The sequence below is a fragment of the Conger conger genome, chromosome 17 (assembly GCF_963514075.1).
Source record: "Conger conger chromosome 17, fConCon1.1, whole genome shotgun sequence".
In the NCBI taxonomy this organism is placed as follows: Eukaryota; Metazoa; Chordata; class Actinopteri; order Anguilliformes; family Congridae; genus Conger; species Conger conger.
The window spans coordinates 33626978-33648369 of NC_083776.1; the positions used below are offsets into that span (position 1 = coordinate 33626978).

The 21392-nt window shown below is 40.3% G+C and overlaps 1 protein-coding gene across 1 annotated transcript in view; it reads right to left on the bottom strand.

Moving 5' to 3' along the window:
- Positions 1-21392, bottom strand: part of LOC133116644 (nebulin-like) — a 79398-nt gene that overhangs the window by 36926 nt on the left and 21080 nt on the right. The window contains exons 37-74 of the mRNA XM_061226461.1: positions 21158-21265; positions 20760-21071; positions 19890-20096; positions 19691-19795; positions 19322-19429; positions 18862-19173; positions 18426-18632; positions 18146-18250; positions 17853-17960; positions 17389-17700; positions 16986-17189; positions 16495-16599; positions 16155-16262; positions 15732-16043; positions 15339-15542; positions 15057-15161; positions 13319-13426; positions 12883-13194; positions 12490-12693; positions 12208-12312; positions 10502-10609; positions 10066-10377; positions 9715-9918; positions 8870-8974; positions 8078-8185; positions 7594-7905; positions 7217-7420; positions 6604-6708; positions 5883-5990; positions 4467-4778; positions 4147-4350; positions 3910-4014; positions 2939-3046; positions 1615-1926; positions 1219-1422; positions 885-989; positions 664-771; positions 257-568 (exon numbers count right to left, since the gene is read on the bottom strand). Coding sequence (XP_061082445.1) covers positions 257-568; positions 664-771; positions 885-989; positions 1219-1422; positions 1615-1926; positions 2939-3046; positions 3910-4014; positions 4147-4350; positions 4467-4778; positions 5883-5990; positions 6604-6708; positions 7217-7420; positions 7594-7905; positions 8078-8185; positions 8870-8974; positions 9715-9918; positions 10066-10377; positions 10502-10609; positions 12208-12312; positions 12490-12693; positions 12883-13194; positions 13319-13426; positions 15057-15161; positions 15339-15542; positions 15732-16043; positions 16155-16262; positions 16495-16599; positions 16986-17189; positions 17389-17700; positions 17853-17960; positions 18146-18250; positions 18426-18632; positions 18862-19173; positions 19322-19429; positions 19691-19795; positions 19890-20096; positions 20760-21071; positions 21158-21265 — 6987 coding nt within the window. The remainder of the gene's footprint in view (positions 1-256; positions 569-663; positions 772-884; positions 990-1218; positions 1423-1614; positions 1927-2938; positions 3047-3909; positions 4015-4146; positions 4351-4466; positions 4779-5882; positions 5991-6603; positions 6709-7216; positions 7421-7593; positions 7906-8077; positions 8186-8869; positions 8975-9714; positions 9919-10065; positions 10378-10501; positions 10610-12207; positions 12313-12489; positions 12694-12882; positions 13195-13318; positions 13427-15056; positions 15162-15338; positions 15543-15731; positions 16044-16154; positions 16263-16494; positions 16600-16985; positions 17190-17388; positions 17701-17852; positions 17961-18145; positions 18251-18425; positions 18633-18861; positions 19174-19321; positions 19430-19690; positions 19796-19889; positions 20097-20759; positions 21072-21157; positions 21266-21392) is intronic.

The following is a 21392-nucleotide window of genomic DNA, read 5'->3' on the forward strand; positions in this document are numbered from 1 at the left end:
GTCGCAGGGGGCTGGAGCCTATCCCAGCATACATTGGGCGAAAGGCAGGAATACACCCTGGACAGGTCGCCTGTCCATCACAGGGCATACACACCATTCACTCACATACTCATACCCATGGGCAATTTAGCCTCTCCAATCAGCCTAACTTGCATGTCTTTGGAATTTGGGAGGAAACCGGAATATCCGGAGGAAGAGAGGAGAGAACATTATATAATTATATACAGTTAGCATTTGACCTCAGTGGTGTACTTACGTCACTGCGCAGATCATACGCTTTCCTGGCCTGGACGACATCATTGGAGTCAGGCAGACAGGTCCAGTTGTGCAGGTATGTTCTATATTTGTCATCATTGACCTGAATCTGGCACTTCTTGGCTTGCTCAATGGACAGCATGTCCACTGGGAGATGAAATCTAGTCTTTGACTGGTTGAAGTCCTTCTTGTAGAGAGCATCACTGGCAATCTTAGCCGAGTTCACAGCCAGCATCATCAATGGGTCATCTTGGACGCTGCGCGCTCCAATGTGGTGTCCAACCTGCTTGCGGTAACCTGTCTTGTATTTGTACTGCAAAGAAAGAGAATTGTTGGTTTGAGATTTTGCAAGAGGAAGAGAAGAGACTAACTTTGCTTAGAGCACTGATGAGACAGATGCCTACTTACATCACTGGCAATGTCTCTGGAAGCTTTGGCACTCAGGATGGAGATAGCATCTTGCTTAACATGGTATCCCTTGGCCTTCTGGCTGTCCCAGGCATGAGTGTACATTTTCTTTTGAAAAATACGACATCATTGAGACGTGAGTCAAGCAATATCTGAGTTCAAACAATATGATTGAGAGCCACAAAACTATGGGGAAATAGATATAAACTCCATTTACATACATTGCTGACACTGATGGCATTGAGCTTGGCCAGTTCAATGGCGGGTGTATCAGGCTGCATGTGAATTGTATTCTTGTCCTGATCCCACTTTGCTCGGTATTTCCACTGCACAACAAAAACGAACAAAAAAGAGTTAAAACAACTGACCATTCTTGCATACTTCCTCCAGTTTTAATAATATTAAAATAGCTTAATGTCATGATGTCACAACTTTAGCACCTATATTTTACTATGTGGTGATTTGGTAAACATGGACCTGTAGTGTATAGAGAGAGGGACAGAGAGAGAGAGATGGAGTGAAGGGGTGGAGAGCTGAGGGTCAGGAGGTTCTCACATCACTGATGTTTTCTAAATTTTGCTTAGACAAAACAATGGCGGGAAGGTCAACAGCACTGGTGAACTTGACGGTGCTGGGGTGCTGGCGATAGAGTCTGTCGTTGAGAATGGTTTGAGCATTCTTGGCCTTGTTCACATCCAGGGAGCCCTGTGGCATCCAGCCACAACCACGCACCCACTGCAAGTCTGCTTGGTACGCAATCTACAATGGAGACACAGCAGAAGTACAACTGAGACACGCATTGAGACATCGTTTAACTCTAGTTTAATTGTTGAACCACTGCATTGAGAAACAATTAACCTAAGAGTGCTGTATCTGTGCATTGAGACACAATGAAACTCAGAGTACTGTGCCTGTGTGTTGAGACTTGGCATGAAAAAGAGTTTCACTTACATCACTATGCAGTTCATACACCTTCCTAGCTTGGACCAAATCAGTAGCGTCAGGCAGCAATGTCCAGTTGTGCAGGTAAGTCCTGTAGTTGGTCTCACTGATTTGGTGTTGGCATTGCTTGGCCATAGCCAAGGCCAGCGTGTTTACTGGGAGGTTGTACTTAGTCTTGGTCTTGTTAAATTCGTGCTTGTAATGGAGGTCGCTGTGTATTTTTGCAGCATTGGCGGCATTCATGATCAAAGGGTCATCCTGGATTTTGAGAGCTCCAATGTGGTGTCCTTGTTGCTTGCGGTATCCTGCCTTGTATTTGTACTGGAAGAACACAAAGAATACATAGCTGATGTGAAGGAGTAGTTAAAAAAACAGAAATCTTAATGTGGAATTTAAACAGTTTCAATGTCATGCAGGAACTTATGAGGATCTTGCTTGATTCATTGTTGTATTCTTATCATAAATTTATCTTAGTTTTTTCTTACAAAGAGCTCATACAAGTGGGCAATATTGGATCCAACAAACACACATATGTAAACAACTTCAGACAACTGTCCTAAATGATGGTACTGTAGTTGGTTTCATTGGATATATATTGCCAATGGGATTAACAAGAACAAGGAATGACTTATACCTGATTGGAAAGACTGCGGTTCATTTGTTTTTGGTAAAACATAATAATATAGCGGACCATTGATAAACGTTCTCTTTTTTCTCCCAAACAGTCCACTAAAATATATTTCTGAAAACGTTTCAGGTGAGAAATAAGCAATGCAGTTGCTGAATCTTGATTCATATTTGATTTGCAATGCCTAGTTTGAAAGATTGATCAGAGTTCTGTGTGCCAGGCAAGTTGCGTTGACTTGCAGTGCAAGGCTCTTGTTTACATGACTCGTACGACAGGACGGGAACACTTGTTAATGTTGTTCCTACAAATAAATTCTAAATCAGAGTGGTGAATGCGGCAAGTTCTCTTAAATCACTTGTTTTTAGCGATTTAAGAACAAATCTGTTCATATGAGTGGTTCTTGCATGAGGCCCATTGATTGGAATATAAGGTATGCATTTAAATCCTGGGCTATTTAAGATCAGGTAGGCTCACCAAGGTGAAAGTTATTTCTGGCAAAAAGATTTGGGGAAGTTTGACATATTTCTTTCCTTGATACTTTTCATGCATTAAACCTAAAAGTAGATTTTTAGTGAAACTGCCTACACAGTAAAGCATTTCTCGGCTCTCAGCTTGGCTGACTTAAGCCACAGCTAGCTTCAGGTCCAAGTTTGTGTTTTCCCAGCCACATTTATGTCCTTAATACTCCCACGCTGAGAGACTTACGTCACTGGCGATGTCCCTAGAGGCTTTGGCTGCAACGACGGAGACGGAATCCTTGGGTAAGTGGTAACCCTTATTGATAACATCTTGATAGCCTTCTTTGTAATGTTTCTGCAAAAGAAAACAACAAATAACTGAATACATTGCAGAAATACTGAAATACTTGTATATTAACACAGTACTTGCTAGATATAGCTAGATATATACTGAAGCAATTCAGATTAAGCACCTTTCTCAAAGGTACTATGGCAGTGTCATTCGTGAGCCTGCAAGCTCTGTGTTACATCCCAGCTCCCTTACTGAAATAAGACATTTGACTAAATGTTTCATCTAGAATATAAGAAAAATATTAACTGATATATTGGCCAATATTGACCATCATAATTTTACTAGTTTTTGGAAAACTGCTGACCACAGGAACATAAATAATAGCTGTTACGTTTGTTCTCATTTAGTTTAGATTTTTTTTTTTTAATGGGAAGTGTATTTCTATAGGAATAGGAACCTGCAGTAGATCCTATAGTATGTGTGTTATATTTGTGACTACAAAATACGTTATCATGTTAAAGGACTATGGTTGTCAATAATGTGTTGAGTTAACAGAAATGGTATTAGTAATAACAGTAATAACAGTACTGTAGTGCTATTTAAATAAGTAATTGTGTACTTTTCACTCAGACCAAACAGTTTTCTATATACAGCATTTTAACCTACAGTATATAGGCTTTGAGGAAAGATTAAAGAAGCATAAAAAAAATCATTACAATCATTTCATAAACATAAGGTGAGAGGTTCTGGTTCAGGTTCTTTCCCCATCATTTTGGACTTTTGCAGGATAGATGTGGGCTCTAACAGTGATGGCAATGGCACAACGGTGTAGACATAAATATGCTTCAGCTAATGGCAGCTAATTTCAGTGAAGCAGGTTTCAGATTTTTGTGTAGCTGTCCTGCCGTGGCAGTAGGACCTCATACCAGGCTGGTGTTGAACTTGTTCTGTTGGGCCAGTATAATCTCAGGTGTGTCAGGCATAATGTGGATATTGAGCTTGTCCTTATCCCAGACCTCACGGTAAGCTCTCTGTGAATGGAGAACATGAAACATTTTCAGAAACAACAAAAAATATTTGTTCAGCAAAAGAGCACCATTCTCTTTAGATCCAGGAATACTACACTGTTCCCTAAATCCAAGCTGTCAGAATGTGTGCTATACCTGATTCATTAAGTGATTACTGGCTTGGGCCAGAACAAAAGGCATGGCATCTGTCTTGCTGGTGAACTTGAAAGTGGTGGGATGCTGGCGGTATTTCCTGTCACTCAGGATCTCTGCTGCCTTCTTGGCTTTCTCAACTTCCAGTGAGCCGTTGGGAACCCATCCCACACCCCGTATCCATTCCATGTCAGCCTTGTACACAATCTGGGGTCAAAGGTCAGAGATTACGAGAAAGTCAGACAATGATGCAGCAAACACAGAACTTTCATTAGGGAAAAATCAGCCCTTACAGGAGGGATATTCAGTCAGCAAGTACTTACGTCACTGCGCAGATCATATGCTTTCCTGGCCTGGACGACATCATTGGAGTCAGGCAGACATGTCCAGTTGTGCAGGTATGTTCTATACTTGTCATCATTGACCTGAATCTGGCACTTCTTGGCCTGCTCAATGGACAGCATGTCTGCTGGGAGGTTGAATTTAGTCTTGGATTGGTTGAAGTCCTTCTTGTAGAGCGCATCACTGGCAATCTTAGCCGAGTTCAAAGCCAGCATCATCAGAGGGTCATCTTGGACGCTCAGTGCTCCAATGTGGTGTCCAACCTGCTTGCGGTATCCTGTCTTGTATTTGTACTGTAGTGAACAAAATGCAGCATTTATTTCCATCACCCTGACCCCAAACATTTAATCAGAACCTTTACATTTAACCCATCTATTATGTTTGGGGTCAGTTTCACCCCATTTATTGTTTGACAGCTCTTAAAAATCAGTTAATCTTGTTTCATATTGCTACTGTATGATTTTTCAAATTTTCTAATTTGGTGGGATTAAATGGCAAACATGTAATAAACAAGTGTGTTGTTGGGGTTCTCTTGACCCTCTGAAACTGTATAAAAACTAAGACATTATACAACCATTTTAATTTTTATCTCAGATTTGTTGATGATTCTAGTGGCCCTTTCCCATACAGATGCCAAACTTTCACTTACAGTACCTTAGGCTCTAAAATGAGATGTTTCTCATAGATTTTTCATATTTATGGATAAAAGGCTAGTCATTTTGGAAACAATAAGAAGACGACAACCAAAGTGGCAAACTATTTCTATTACAATAAAGGTTTAGTGTTAAACCTTTAAACCTCAAAATGTTTAATGAAATTGATTTCCATTATAAAGCCCTGTGAAACTGACATTCGAGAAATGTTCTTGCCAGAATCTGTAATTTCACCCAAAGGCACAATGTAGTACAATCCATTTCATATAGGGGTGTATGCTGGAATCTGACCATCCATATCAAAACACAAAGAAGAACAATAGTTTTCATAGTAGTCCTGAAAAATTGGGTGATGTATCAGAGGAGCTGAGCAAGTTAGAAAGAAGCATAGAGCCAGCTGCTCAAAATTGACTTGTGTCGTGTGAGATGCCTGGGGAAATCTCTGTATACAATTTAGATGTGGACCCAAAGTGGGTTTCAACATTTGCACATACAATATTTATGCATAGAATACATTTATTTTTCCTTGTTAATTGTGTTTAAGAATCTACAGAAGTATACATTTCTCTAGCAATACCATATTCTCTCCAAACACTCATAGTTCCCCCCTGTGGACATAGGCTTACAGTCTTCTGGGTAAGCAAGGACTTTGTGGGGTTGACTGCTTACATATGCTGTCAATCTCAGTTGTGTTCACCATAAATCACACTTTATACTCATAGAAAGATAGAGAATCATACTCACATCACTGATGATATCTCTGGAGGCCTTGGCAGCTTTGATGAATACAGCATCGGGTTTGATGTCATGGCCTTTTCTGATAGCCTCCTCCCAGCCTTGGCGGTAAAGTTTCTGCAAAGACGTTACTGCTGTCAGAGACTTTCAACTGGAGAACACACCCCAGGATTCAACATGTGCTATAGCATACAGAGGAGGGCTAAAGACAACTACAGGCCACTAAGCCCATAAAGATCTCTCTTTATTCTCTACTTGTTCAGTACTGTGACAAACTTGGTATATACACACCAAAGTTTTCTGCTTTTACAACATGACTTGACAAACTGTTCCATGCACCGACGATTCAAATGTGTAAAGAAAGTATTTCCTGATAACAGAGTTTAATTTATGGTCAACTACTTTCAATCTATGATTCCTTGTTCTGCTGGAAGAACTCCACCTGAATAATTTTCTATCAGCCACTTTTTCTCCTTTTAAAAATCCGAAAGCTCTATAAAATCCCATCTCTCTCATGTTGCTAAACTTGAAAAGATAAAACATCTTTAGTATTTTCATGTAACTGCTGCATACATGGAGCCATGTACTCAAAAGCTTTGACCTTTCTTATATTGTGATGCCCAGAAGTGGACAGAGTGTTGTAAATGTAGTAAATGTGCAATGTGTCCGCATGTTAGTCTGGGCGTGTGGTGGTGGATGGAAAGCTGGTAGAAGGAAGGCACAGGCTAACCTTGCTGAGGTTGGCAGCATTGCTCTTTGATAGAACAATCTCGGGAAGATCTGGCATCATGTGAACGGTCAGCTTGTCCTTCTCCCAAGCTGCATTATACAATTTCTGTGATAAAACAACAACAATAACAACATTAGACACACACTGTAGGTATGAGATTACTCTACAGTGATTTGCACACATTTGTCTGAGACAGAATCTACTGATATGAAAATACACATGATTAATTGTCAGAATAACCAAGACTTAGCTCCCACTGAAATTAATATCAATCTGCAAAGAAAGCCATTGTTTTCCTAAAAATAAACGTGTATTTTAAATCATCAGCTAACTCTTCATAATATGTAGGAATATTTCCTTTAAGAAAGATCATGATTATTGCACAAATCAACACCTGTCTACTTACTACTACCTTGCACCAATACTGTATTATTAACAGTGAAGTGTGTATATTATTTACTGTATTACATTAAATTATGCTGTATTATAATTGTGATAATGTTTATATGTTTTGTGAAATTAAAGTATGTAGGCACTAGAAGTCTTATAAAAATGATTCTCTTAATCTCATTTTGTATGAGGTTTTTTACAAGATTTGAAGTAACCCACAAACCTTGTTAATAATATCGGCATTTGCTTTTGCCAAGACTATTGGCATTGCATGTATATCGCTTGTGTATTTGAAGGTTTCTGGTTTCTGGCGATATAGACGTTCACTCAGGATCTCTGCGGCCTTCTTCGTCTTCTCCACATCCAGTGAGCCAACGGGGACCCAGCCTGTGCCTCGTATCCATTCCATGTCAGCCTTGTACACAATCTGAGGTCAAAGGTCAGAGATTAAGATAAATTTGAGTCAAACAATGAGGCAGCAAAAACAGAGTTAAAAAAAAACAGACGACAAACGACTTCCATGATTTAAAAATCAGCACAGAAATCTGCGGATGCAGTCAGCATTTGACCTTGGTGGTTTTGACATTTTGAAGTACTTACATCACTGCGCAGGTCATACACTTTCCTGGCCTGGACGACATCATTGGAGTCAGGCAGACAGGTCCAGTTGTGCAGGTATGTTCTATACTTGTCATCATTGACCTGAATCTGGCACTTCTTGGCCTGCTCAATGGACAGCATGTCTGCTGGGAGGTTGAATTTAGTCTTGGATTGGTTGAAGTCCTTCTTGTAGAGCGCATCACTGGCAATCTTAGCCGAGTTCAAAGCCAGCACCATCAATGGGTCATCTTGGACGCTCAGTGCTCCAATGTGGTGTCCAACTTGCTTGCGGTAACCCGTAAGGTACTTGTACTGTCAGAAATATAATGTGGAATATTACAGTAATGGCAGTTTTACCGGCTCCATCACCTGATATGCAGTACATTAATGTGGACGGCCTAACTTCAGAATGAGACTAACTACAATTCCTAACAACTGCAATGTCTAAATGACTAAAGCAAACATCTGCAGAGGATATACTCACATTACTGGCAATGTCCCTGGAGGCCTTGGCTGCTTTTACTGCGATGGCATCAACAGGCAGGTTATAGCCATTCCTAATAACCTCTTCAAAGCCCAGTTTATAAAATTTCTGCAAAAAGATCAAATATATACACTCAGTGAGCACTTTATTGGGTATTTATTAGATTTATTGGTCTTCTGCTGCGGTAGCCTATCCACTTAGAGCTCTGTTGCATTTTGTGTTCAGAGATGCTTTTGTGAATACCACTGTTGTAATGTGTGGTTATATGTGTTACTGTCACATTTAATGCAGTTAGTTGCTGCCACATGATTGGCTGATTAAATATGCTTGGCTGATTAACTATTGCTTTAACAAGCTGGTGTTCAGGTCTACCTAATAAAGTGCTTTGTGAATGTATGTGTGCATGTATGTATGCATTTCCTATCAACACACACAAAATTTCCAGTACGAAATAAGATTGTTCAACTTTCATCAAATTTATGAACATGAAGAAACATCTATCTGTATGATATAGGGGAGAAATGATAATTTCAGAGAATAGAGGAGACAATGAAATTATGAATCAATATTATACAAAAACAACAACACAACACTGTGCTGTATTCACATGGACCAACTTTAAAACTTAATTTTTGAATGAATTATGAGACATTTACAGTACACAGAGCTCATTTTCAAAGCATGTATTTAAAAGACGAATAATGGACATTAGAGGAGCTGCAATAATTTCATACTGAAGAATGGCAAAACCTCTTAAAAGCATAGTTAACTGTGAAAGGTGTGAGGACATACCGGGCTGATGTTGATTTTGTTCTGCCTGGACAGCATAATCTCAGGTGTGTCAGGCATGATGTGGACTTTAGTCTTCTCTTTGTCCCAGACCTCACGATAAGCTTTCTGTGAATTGGAAACACGAGTACAGTTTGAGTAAAAGATCCTAAATCATAAAACCTCACAAGATCTCATCAATGGACAAGAATGCATGGCTGGACATACATTTAAAACAATACCCCCCTTGAGAAATTAGTAATTTGATGCATTTGCAGTTGCTGTATCATCTGGCAATTTATTCCCATGGCATATGTACAGTACTGTAAGACAGCATGCATACAGAAGATCACATCTGACTATCCATTTACATTATTATCCATTATACGATATATTATACGATATTATCCATTACAGCTGGACATTTTTATTTTTTATTTTTTATTTGACCTTTATTTATACAGGGAAGTCCCTTGAGAGCAAGCTCTCATTTTCAAGGGTGCCCTGTTTACAAAAAACATATATAAAAGACATGGTGGGTTAAGCCCCAGGCCATCACCTCTGTAGAGCAGAGGCAACACAGAGGTACAGTCTGGAAGAGAGCACTACCTGAGCTGCTGCTACAGGCAGATCACAGTGGCCCCACAGACTAAAGGAAGTTGTTGGTGTGCCATGCTCCCTCCCTGGATGATTCTATGCCCAATTATGCACTGTTCTGCAGAGCTGTTGGCCAGTTAGTGCTGGCATGTTTGCTATTCAATACCTGATTGAGGGGTGCGTTCAAAAACTAGAACAGCCTTATCAAGCTGAACCACCCAGTAGCTCTACTGATATGTTTTCTTCCACCCTTTCGGTGCAGTGTGCAGTACCTGATCCATTAATTTATTGTTGGCTTGAGCCAGAACGACAGGCATGGAGTCCATCGTGCAGGTGTACTTGAAACCGCTTGGGTGCTGGCGGTACAGCCTCTCGCTCAGGATCTCTGCTGCCTTCTTAGCTTTCTCCACCTCCAGTGAGCCTTTGGGAACCCAGCCCACACCCCGCAACCATTCCATATCAGCCTTGTAGACACTCTGGGTTGAAAGATCAGAGGTGACAAGAATATCAGACAATGAGGCAGCAAAAACAGACTGACATCCATTATGGAAATATCTGCCCTTACAGGCCAAATATGTGGTCAGCATTTCACCTCAGTGCTTTAGACTTTCTTAAGTACTTACGTCACTGCGCAGATCGTATGCTTTCCTGGCCTGGACAACATCATTGGAGTCAGGCAGACAGGTCCAGTTGTGCAGGTAAGTTCTGTAGTAGGCGTCATTGACCTGAATCTGGCACTTCTTGGCCTGCTCAATGGACAGCATGTCTGCTGGGAGGTTGAATTTAGTCTTGGACTGGTTGAAGTCCTTCTTGTAGAGCGCATCACTGGCAATCTTAGCAGAGTTCACAGCCAGCATCATCAATGGGTCATCTTGGACGCTGCGCGCTCCAATGTGGTGTCCAACTTGCTGACGGTAACCTGTCTTGTATTTGTACTACAGAAGATAAGGACCACATTATTGAGTATTTCAGGCTGCATCATTTATTCAGATATTAACATTTATATCACTAAAAACAAAAATAAAAAGGTTACCAATGCTGTGAGAATAACAAACTTACGTCACTGGCAATATCTCTGGAGGCTTTTGCAGCCTTAACAGAGATGGCATCTTCACGCAGGTTGTGGCCCTTCTTCTTGGATTGTTCATTAGCCAGTTTGTACAGTTTCTGAATTGGAAAAACACATTGAGCCATTTCAAATTGTACAATAATCAGTATCATCCAACAGGTCAACAGAAAAACTTGCAATGCAGTACTGTGCCAAAGTCAGGGATCACCTTTTATTTTATTCAGATTATTTTGATTGAACACAGTCCTTAATTGCACGTAATTGCAAAAAACCTCCACAACTATGTACAAAATCAAATCTTTCAGTATTTAGTGTGTCCACCTTTTGCTTTTATTACAGCTTCTATTCTCTTTGGGAGACTTTGTTTTTCAAATAAATCTGCAGGGATATTTTCCATGCTTCACTCCAAGTTCAGTCTTAGAAGATGTTTGCATTTTCTGCTACTCTCAATCCAAGTAATTTCAAACACATTCAATGACGTCTGGACTCTAGGATTGCCAGTCCATTGTTGAGAACACTAGGAGCTTAATCTCCTTTGCAGCATGCTTGGGGTCATTATCTTGCTGTAGAATTAATTTGCTCCCAATCAAACATTGTCCAGAGGGTATTGCATGATATTTTAAGACCTATTTGTATTTATCAGCATTCATGATGCCTTCAATTAAAACAAAACCACCAACTCCAGATGTTGTTCTACAATCCCAAACTTGCTCTGATCTAGAGGATGACCATGCTTGACTGATGACTGTAGACATGGTTCTGAGAGTCTTCCTTGCTTCGTTGGCTCACATACTGCCTTCTCTTACTAACAAAAATCTCAAATTTAGACTCATTGGTCCATAAAACTTAGGCGCCCAGGTATACTAGTGCAAATTTTCTTCTCTTGTTTATTTCCTTTCTTCAGTAGTCGCTTTTTGACAGCTACACATGCTTTCAGACCCATAGCATTGGGTTGTATTCTCACAGTGAAAGGATTGACAGGATCTTCAGATCTGAAGCCAGAGTGGAGATTTATTCACAGTGGTAAATCTTTAGTACTGTGTTTGTGTTGATGATAGTTTTGGTGGTCTACCAGTTCTTTCACAGTTGGTAATCTTTTGAACTCCAATTGTTAGTCCTGTTTTTTTTTTTTTTTTTCACTTATTTTCCTTTGACTTTCATCTTCCTTACACAATTGGCTTATGGAGTATGTCTAATCTCATCATACATACCGAGCCATTTTAGATGCACATGAAAAAAGCAGCTCTGGGTTTCAGTTTGTTTGAATGTTTGAATCACTTTTGAAGGGAAAGGGTTCCACCATAATGTCATTGTCACTTTTGGTAACAACTTCTGCTGGGAGGACACAGCTGTAACTTGACTGTTGATTGGAATGATGGAAGACTTACAGTAAAGTGGAAACACGGTACACAAAATAAATAGTGGCAAAATACTGATAGATACTGATAGATTTCATATTATGTGAAATGGTGGAGAGGTTTTTGTAATTTTCTGTTAAATATACAGTAAATGTCCTGTATTATTGTATGACAGTGAATATAAATCCACTGAATGGCTGAATTGAATGGAAAGTCAATAAATGAAAGGGTGACTTTTGGACAGTACTGAATATACTGTATACCATAGCAAACAAAATTAAATTGTGGAATAATTGTGCACTGCAAAATTGACTCTTTTCTTCTGATTCATGGCTTACCTCACTGTAGATGGCCTTGTTCTGCTGTGCCAGAGTTATTTCAAATGTGTCTGGCATGATGTGGACTGAAGTCTTAGCCTTGTCCCATGCTGCAGTGTACAAATGCTGTAAAAGTAGAACTGAATTAGCTGAAAATATATTAATTGAATTTGGTCACAATCATTACAGGAATGGTTAGGATTCAATATATGATTGTGTGGTAAACCCACAAATTGAAAGCATGTATTATCAGGATAAGTCACCTAAATGCTCCACTGACATCTTTGGGATTGCGTACAGTACCTGAGCCATTAATTTATTGTTGGCTTGAGCCAGAACGATGGGCATGGAGTCCATGGTGCAAGTGGACTTGAAGGTGCTTGGGTGCTGGCGGTAGCCCCTTTCGCTCAGGATCTCTGCTGCCTTCTTGGCTTTCTCCACGTCCAGTGAGCCAATGGGAACCCAGCCAGTTCCCTGAAGCCATTTCAGGTCAGCCTTGTATGCCGTCTTTGCAGGAGGAATATCAGAACAGAGTCAGGATATGGACTAGGCTATAGGGCCTGTTCCTCAGAAACCCTTCACTTTTAATATACATATTCCTTACCTAGCTGTAAAGACTAAAACTCAAGCAAATAGTAATTGGGAAAGAAATTATACAATATCATAAAAGCTGGTTAAATTTATATTAATACTTACATCACTCTGCAGTTCATACACGTGTTTAGCATGAACAACTTCAGTGGAATCAGGCAGACAGGTCCAGTTGTGCAGGTATGTTCTATACTTGTCATCATTGACCTGAATCTGGCACTTCTTGGCCTGCTCAATTGCCAGCATGTCTGCTGGGAGGTTGAATTTAGTCTTGGACTGGTTGAAGTCCTTCTTGTAGAGCGCATCACTGGCAATCTTAGCAGAGTTCACAGCCAGCATCATCAATGGGTCATCTTGGACGCTGCGCGCTCCAATGTGGTGTCCAACTTGCTGACGGTAACCTGTCTTGTATTTGTACTACAGAAGATAAGGACCACATTATTGAGTATTTCAGGCTGCATCATTTATTCAGATATTAACATTTATATCACTAAAAACAAAAATAAAAAGGTTACCAATGCTGTGAGAATAACAAACTTACGTCACTGGCAATATCTCTGGAGGCTTTTGCAGCCTTAACAGAGATGGCATCTTCACGCAGGTTGTGGCCCTTCTTCTTGGATTGTTCATTAGCCAGTTTGTACAGTTTCTGAATTGGAAAAACACATTGAGCCATTTCAAATTGTACAATAATCACAGTATCATCCAACAGGTCAACAGAAAAACTTGCAATGCAGTACTGTGCCAAAGTCAGGGATCACCTTTTATTTTATTCAGATTATTTTGATTGAACACAGTCCTTAATTGCACGTAATTGCAAAAAACCTCCACAACTATGTACAAAATCAAATCTTTCAGTATTTAGTGTGTCCACCTTTTGCTTTTATTACAGCTTCTATTCTCTTTGGGAGACTTTGTTTTTCAAATAAATCTGCAGGGATATTTTCCATGCTTCACTCCAAGTTCAGTCTTAGAAGATGTTTGCATTTTCTGCTACTCTCGATCCAAGTAATTTCAAACACATTCAATGACGTCTGGACTCTAGGATTGCTAGTCCATTGTTCTGAGAACACTAGGAGCTTAATCTCCTTTGCAGCATGCTTGGGGTCATTATCTTGCTGTAGAATTAATTTGCTCCCAATCAAACATTGTCCAGAGGGTATTGCATGATATTTTAAGACCTATTTGTATTTATCAGCATTCATGATGCCTTCAATTAAAACAAAACCACCAACTCCAGATGTTGTTCTACAATCCCAAACTTGCTCTGATCTAGAGGATGACCATGCTTGACTGATGACTGTAGACATGGTTCTGAGAGTCTTCCTTGCTTCGTTGGCTCACATACTGCCTTCTCTTACTAACAAAAATCTCAAATTTAGACTCATTGGTCCATAAAACTTAGGCGCCCAGGTATACTAGTGCAAATTTTCTTCTCTTGTTTATTTCCTTTCTTCAGTAGTCGCTTTTTGACAGCTACACATGCTTTCAGACCCATAGCATTGGGTTGTATTCTCACAGTGAAAGGATTGACAGGATCTTCAGATCTGAAGCCAGAGTGGAGATTTATTCACAGTGGTAAATCTTTAGTACTGTGTTTGTGTTGATGATAGTTTTGGTGGTCTACCAGTTCTTTCACAGTTGTTAGGAGTCCCATTTTTCTGTATCTTGCAATAATCTTTTGAACTCCAATTGTTAGTCCTGTTTTTTTTTTTTTTTTCACTTATTTTCCTTTGACTTTCATCTTCCTTACACAATTGGCTTATGGAGTGTGTCTAATCTCATCATACATACCGAGCCATTTTAGATGCACATGAAAAAAGCAGCTCTGGGTTTCAGTTTGTTTGAATGTTTGAATCACTTTTGAAGGGAAAGGGTTCCACCATAATGTCATTGTCACTTTTGGTAACAACTTCTGTTGGGAGGACACAGCTGTAACTTGACTGTTGATTGGAATGATGGAAGACTTACAGTAAAGTGGAAACACGGTACACAAAATAAATAGTGGCAAAATACTGATAGATACTGATAGATTTCATATTATGTGAAATGGTGGAGAGGTTTTTGTAATTTTCTGTTAAATATACAGTAAATGTCCTGTATTATTGTATGACAGTGAATATAAATCCACTGAATGGCTGAATTGAATGGAAAGTCAATAAATGAAAGGGTGACTTTTGGACAGTACTGAATATACTGTATACCATAGCAAACAAAATTAAATTGTGGAATAATTGTGCACTGCAAAATTGACTCTTTTCTTCTGATTCATGGCTTACCTCACTGTAGATGGCCTTGTTCTGCTGTGCCAGAGTTATTTCAAATGTGTCTGGCATGATGTGGACTGAAGTCTTAGCCTTGTCCCATGCTGCAGTGTACAAATGCTGTAAAAGTAGAACTGAATTAGCTGAAAATATATTAATTGAATTTGGTCACAATCATTACAGGAATGGTTAGGATTCAATATATGATTGTGTGGTAAACCCACAAATTGAAAGCATGTATTATCAGGATAAGTCACCTAAATGCTCCACTGACATCTTTGGGATTGCGTACAGTACCTGAGCCATTAATTTATTGTTGGCTTGAGCCAGAACGATGGGCATGGAGTCCATGGTGCAAGTGGACTTGAAGGTGCTTGGGTGCTGGCGGTAGCCCCTTTCGCTCAGGATCTCTGCTGCCTTCTTGGCTTTCTCCACGTCCAGTGAGCCAATGGGAACCCAGCCAGTTCCCTGAAGCCATTTCAGGTCAGCCTTGTATGCCGTCTTTGCAGGAGGAATATCAGAACAGAGTCAGGATATTGACTAGGCTATAGGGCCTGTTCCTCAGAAACCCTTCACTTTTAATATACATATTCCTTACCTAGCTGTAAAGACTAAAACTTAAGCAAATAGTCATTGGGAAAGAAATTATACAATATCTTAAAAGCTGGTTAAATTTATATTAATACTTACATCACTCTGTAGTTCATACACGTGTTTAGCATGAACAACTTCAGTGGAATCAGGCAGACAGGTCCAGTTGTGCAGGTATGTTCTATACTTGTCATCATTGACCTGAATCTGGCACTTCTTGGCCTGCTCAATTGCCAGCATGTCTGCTGGGAGGTTGAATTTAGTCTTGGATTGGTTGAAGTCCTTCTTGTAGAGCGCATCACTAGCAATCTTAGCCGAGTTCAAGGCCAGCATCATCAATGGGTCATCTTGGAGACTGCGTGCTCCAATGTGGTGTCCAACCTGCTTACGGTAGGCTGTCTTGTATTTGTACTACAAGAGACAAAGACTGGTTTATTGTGTTTGCCCTTGTTCTTCATATGTCGCTGCTTCTTTATATTATGGAAAACAGTTGTACAGTGTTGGAAGTAAAAATAAACTTACATCACTGGCAATATCTCTGGAGGCTTTAGCAGCGAGAACAGAGATGGCATCTTCACGCAGGTTGTGGCCCTTCTTCTTGGATTCTTCATTCGCAAGTCTGTACTTTTTCTGAATTGAGAAACATCACAACATTGAATCACAATTGCTATACAATAATATATACATCCAATAAAATAACAACTTCACTTTTCAACATTGACTTTGGAATTAATTCAGTTACTTAGCATTTTTGTTTTGTTTTTACAATAAATGCTAGTGCATTTTAATATTGCTGCAAACAAACCAAAAACACTGATCTGTGAAGCAAAACCACACCTCCTCTTCCTCATGCATGGCTTACCTCACTGTAGGTTGTCTTGTTCTGTCGTGCCAGGGTCACCTCCATGGAGTCAGGCATGATGTGTACCTTGGTCTTGGCCTTCTCCCAGGCTTCAACATATGCATGCTGCAGGAAATAATTGCATTTGAACTACTCACACCTTGCAAGGAAGACACCAAGATATTCTGAAATAATCATTCCTAAAATGTACACAATCTAACTTCACAAAGTAATGCTAATCTTTTCCCCATGCATCAGTGTACAAATGCTATAAAGGTCATTACAAAAACAATTTCTTGTGTATTTTGTTTATTTAGAATATGGTTTAAATGTCCTACATTCATTTAAATATTTATTTAGCGAATCAAATATATTCTGCCTACTATTTGAGTTATTATTTGGAATTCAGTTTCAGATTCTAAAAGTAATGAATGTATTTATTTTAAAATGAAAAACATTATACCTACTAGTAAGGGTAAAGTGCCATTTATATGATAAGATGGTGATTATACCTTGTTGTTAATTTGTGCATTGGCTTTAGCCAGAGCAAGTGGCATGTCTTCAGTTGTGCTTTTGAACTTGAAGGTGCTGGGGTGCTGGCGGTAGAGCTTCTCGCTCAGGATCTCTGCTGCCTTTTTCACTTTCTCAACGTCAAGTGAGCCAATGGGGACCCAGCCCAAACCCTTAAGCCATTTCAGGTCTGCCTGGTAAGCATTCTGAGTAAAGAAACATCAAGAGATATGGGAAGATTAAAATCAAAAGACCAGAAATTGTTTTAATTCAGCTACTAGATGTGTATATATATCATTCTTCATTTAGTGACAAGTAAAACCAAAATCAGTGAAAAACGTAAATACAATAATATACTTGGCAATCCATGGCAGATAATTGATAGTAGAATGTATTCACACTTACATCACTCTGCAGGTCATAGACATGTTTAGCATGAACAACTTCAGTGGAATCAGGCAGACAGGTCCAGTTGTGCAGGCGGGTTCTGTATTTGTCATCATTGACTTGAATCTGGCACTTCTTAGCCAGCTCAAAGGCCAGCATATCCACTGGAAGTTTGAATCTAGTCTTGCACTGGTTGAAGTCCTTCTTGTAGAGCGCATCACTGGCAATCTTAGCCGAGTTCAAGGCCAGCATCATCAATGGGTCATCTTGGAGGCTGCGTGCTCCAATGTGGTGTCCAACTTGCTTACGGTAAGCTGTCTTGTATTTGTACTGGAAGTGACAAAGAATGGTTTTGTGTTTAAGGCTACTTATTTTGTTTGTCTTCTTTTTTCACAGTGTAATTTTTATTATGACTTGTGAAAAAATGACATCATCAATGAGACAAATTATTCAAAATTTTCATATTTTCTTTTTTTACTTACATCACTGGCAATGTCTCTGGAGGCTTTAGCAGCAAGAACAGAGATGGCATCTTCACGCAGGTTGTGGCCCTTCTTCTTAGCAAGTTCATTAGCAAGTCTGTACTGTTTCTGTAAGGAAATCCAGCATTAATGGCCATATCTGCAATCGTATCTGCATATACCGGTAGAATATAGTTCCAGACTTGAGGGTCACATAAAAAAATTACAGGACAGTACTGTCCTTTAAGTGCGCATCAATAGCGTAATCCACCATTATAAAATGTTGAAGTGCTTCATCTGCACATGTGGCTTACCTCACTGTAGGTTGTCTTGTTCTGTCGTGCCAGAGTCACCTCCATGGAGTCAGGCATGACGTGTACCTTGGTCTTGTCCTTCTCCCAGGCCTGTACATATGCATGCTGCAGAAAATAATTGCATTAGAACTACTGACACCTTGCAAGGAAGACACCAAGATATAGCCCTCTAAATTCCTAAAATTGACACAATCAAACTTCACAAAATAATGCTGCAATGTATTCATTTAGCACACCATCATGAATCTCAGGCAGGTGAAACCCACCAAATCTTTCTCACCTTGTCACCAATCTGCTTGTTGGCTGTGGCCAGAGCAACATCCATAGACTGCATGTCTTTTGTGAACTTGAAGTTGCTGGGGTGCTGGCGGTAGTGCTTTTCATCTAAGATGGCTGCTGCCGTCTTTGCTTTCTCCACATCCAGAGAACCAATGGGTATCCATCCCATGCCTTTCATGAAGCTGTCATACTCACTTTTGTACACATTCTGTGGAGATCGTGGACATGAAGTTCATTAATATGGGGTGTTAGGTCTGCCTATAGTTAAGCTGACCATAGCAAGTGAAACAGGTTGTACTGTTTCCATTTCAGTAAATTTTTTCTGCAGTAAAAGCCACCTAAATAGCTCAGGAAAATGTGACACAAAAGTACATAGTATATTCATGGTTTATTTTGTTCCCTTGGAGACAGAGGGGTGATCCATTAACAGTACTTACATCACTAGCGATAGTCTGCATATTGCGAGCCAGCTGGAAGCACAAGGCATCAGGAAGAAGCTTGTTGCTTGCGAATATCTGTTTGTAGCCAATGTTGGAGGCAATGGTAGAGGCCAGCTTGGCCTGTACCACACTCAGCGTATCTGCGGGAGCATGGTACTTGAGCTTCATCTGGTGATAGTCCTTTGTGTAGTTCCTATCGCTCTGCATCTTTGCCACTTTCATGGAGTTCACCAGCAAGGGGTCGTCCTGCAGGCTTTTGCAGCCCACGTGATGACCTCTGGCTTTCATGAAGGCAGACTTGTACCTGTACTGTAAGACAATAAAACGTTTTTGTGTCATTTGGGGCTTTCAGTGAATCTTTGCACCTCATCCCTGAAAAATTTCCTCAAAGCAACAGAATTTCATGAAAGCTTTGACTATTTGGAGACATGCGGAATCAGGAACATAAGAAACTTACATCACTAGCGATGTTCCTGGAGGCCTTTGCTGCCTGAATTGAGATGGCATCTGGTTTGAGGTTATAACCTTTCTGGGCTAATACCCCTCTGCTGGCTTTGTAGAGTTTCTGAAACAGAAAATGATCAGAGTTTAGGTTTTCTTGGTCACATAACCATTCCTGCAACTAAGAAAAATAAGAATCCACCACATAATGTCAGGCATGTCTCATAATATGTACAAACGTGGGAGTACCTGTCATGTAATTTGGAACTTAGCTTGCTCACTTGTGATCACGGTTATTGTGGTCCCACCACACCTACTATTACACATTTCTCATAATATACAGATGTACAGTACAAATGACAGCGAATCATGTTGTGAAACTTACATCGCTCATGTTGATTTTGTTAGCTTTTGCCAAAATGATCTCAGGGCTGTCTGGCATGATGTGTACTTTCAGCTTATCTTTGTTCCAAGCTTCCTTGTATGCTTTCTGAAAAACATCAAGCAGAAGTTATATCTACTGAACCATAATGACAAGAAAGGGAATTTACTTTCCAACAACTCCTGTTTTAGTCAGTACCTACCTGATTCATGATCTGATTGTTGGCAGTGGCAAGGACTATATCCATGGAGTCCATCAGTTTTGTGGCCTTGAACGTGGAGGGATGAGTGCGGTACCTATGTTCACTCTGTATCTCTCCACCAATCCTGGCAGTCTCCACTCCCAGTGAACCAAGGGGCACCCAGCCTATTCCTCGCATACAGCTGTTATATTCGCTCTTGTATTCATACTGTAAGAAGATGGCAGAGAAGAAATGTACTTATCCATGCACTATTTCCATAAGACAGGAAATCAATGTCAGAGAGAAGAGTAATATTAGCGTGTGTCATACTCTCTTTCAGATAAAATATTTTTTTTAATTATTATTTGCATCACTGCAGGGTAGGGCATTTCATCAGATCCCAAAGCTATTTCAAACTCAACACTGCCTTGCAGTGCTTCATTTGGTGATGCCCAGTGCTTACCTACAGTAATACATGAAGACAGGTGGCAAGGATTACTTTGCCACTAAAACTTGGTGATGAATGTGGATGCTAATTGTATTATTTCAGTCATTTCCACTGGCGAGGCACCATTCAGTGTGAGGTAAAAGGCTTATTAACGACCAGGATTTTGAACTCTTTAATGAGTCAGGGCCTTCATTTCTTTTCTCATCAAATGACTGCACCATACAGCACAGTGTCACCGTACGGATCCGGGGCGCTCAGCAACTTCTCATGCTCCAGTGGCATGTGCAACACACTCAGCGGAAAGGTTGCCACTGCATGGCCCCTATCCTAATATTACTTGGGCCCAGTTGTGGTAACAATTCATGACGACCCTTCCCGTTTCTCCAGAATGATAGCAATGGCAGTGTACTGTACATATGTCAGCTGCATAAGAGGAAACTCACGTCACTGGCGATGTTGTTCATGGTACGAGCCAGCTGCAGCGGCATGGCATCAGGCAGCAGAGTGTAATGGTGACGGATCGTTCTGTAGCCGATGTCGGAGGCGATGGTAGAGGCCAGCTTGGCTTGTACGACACTGAGCATGTCTTTGGGAGCGTGGTACTTGAGCTTGATCTGGTTATAGTCCTTTGTGTAGTTCCTATCGCTCTGCATCTTTGCCACGTTCATGCAGTGCACCAGCATGGGGTCGTCCTGCAGGCTACGGAAGCCCACGTGGTGACCTCTGGCTTGCATGAAGGCAGACTTGTACCTGTACTGTAACAATAGATAAGCATTGGTTTATTTGGGGATTTTTAGTGATGTTATGCATCGTAACCTTGGGAAGTAGGAAATGAACTTACATCACTGGCGATGTTCCTGGAGGCCTTTGCTGCCTGAATTGAGATGGCATCTGGTTTGAGGTTATAACCTTTCTGGGCTAATACCCCTCTGCTGGCTTTGTAGAGTTTCTGAAACAGAAAATGATCAGAGTTTAGGTTTTCTGAGTCACATCACCAGTCCAGCAACCATGGGAAAAACAGGATTACAGCACACAAATGTGGAAGTACCTGTTCTGTAATTTGGAACCTACTTTTC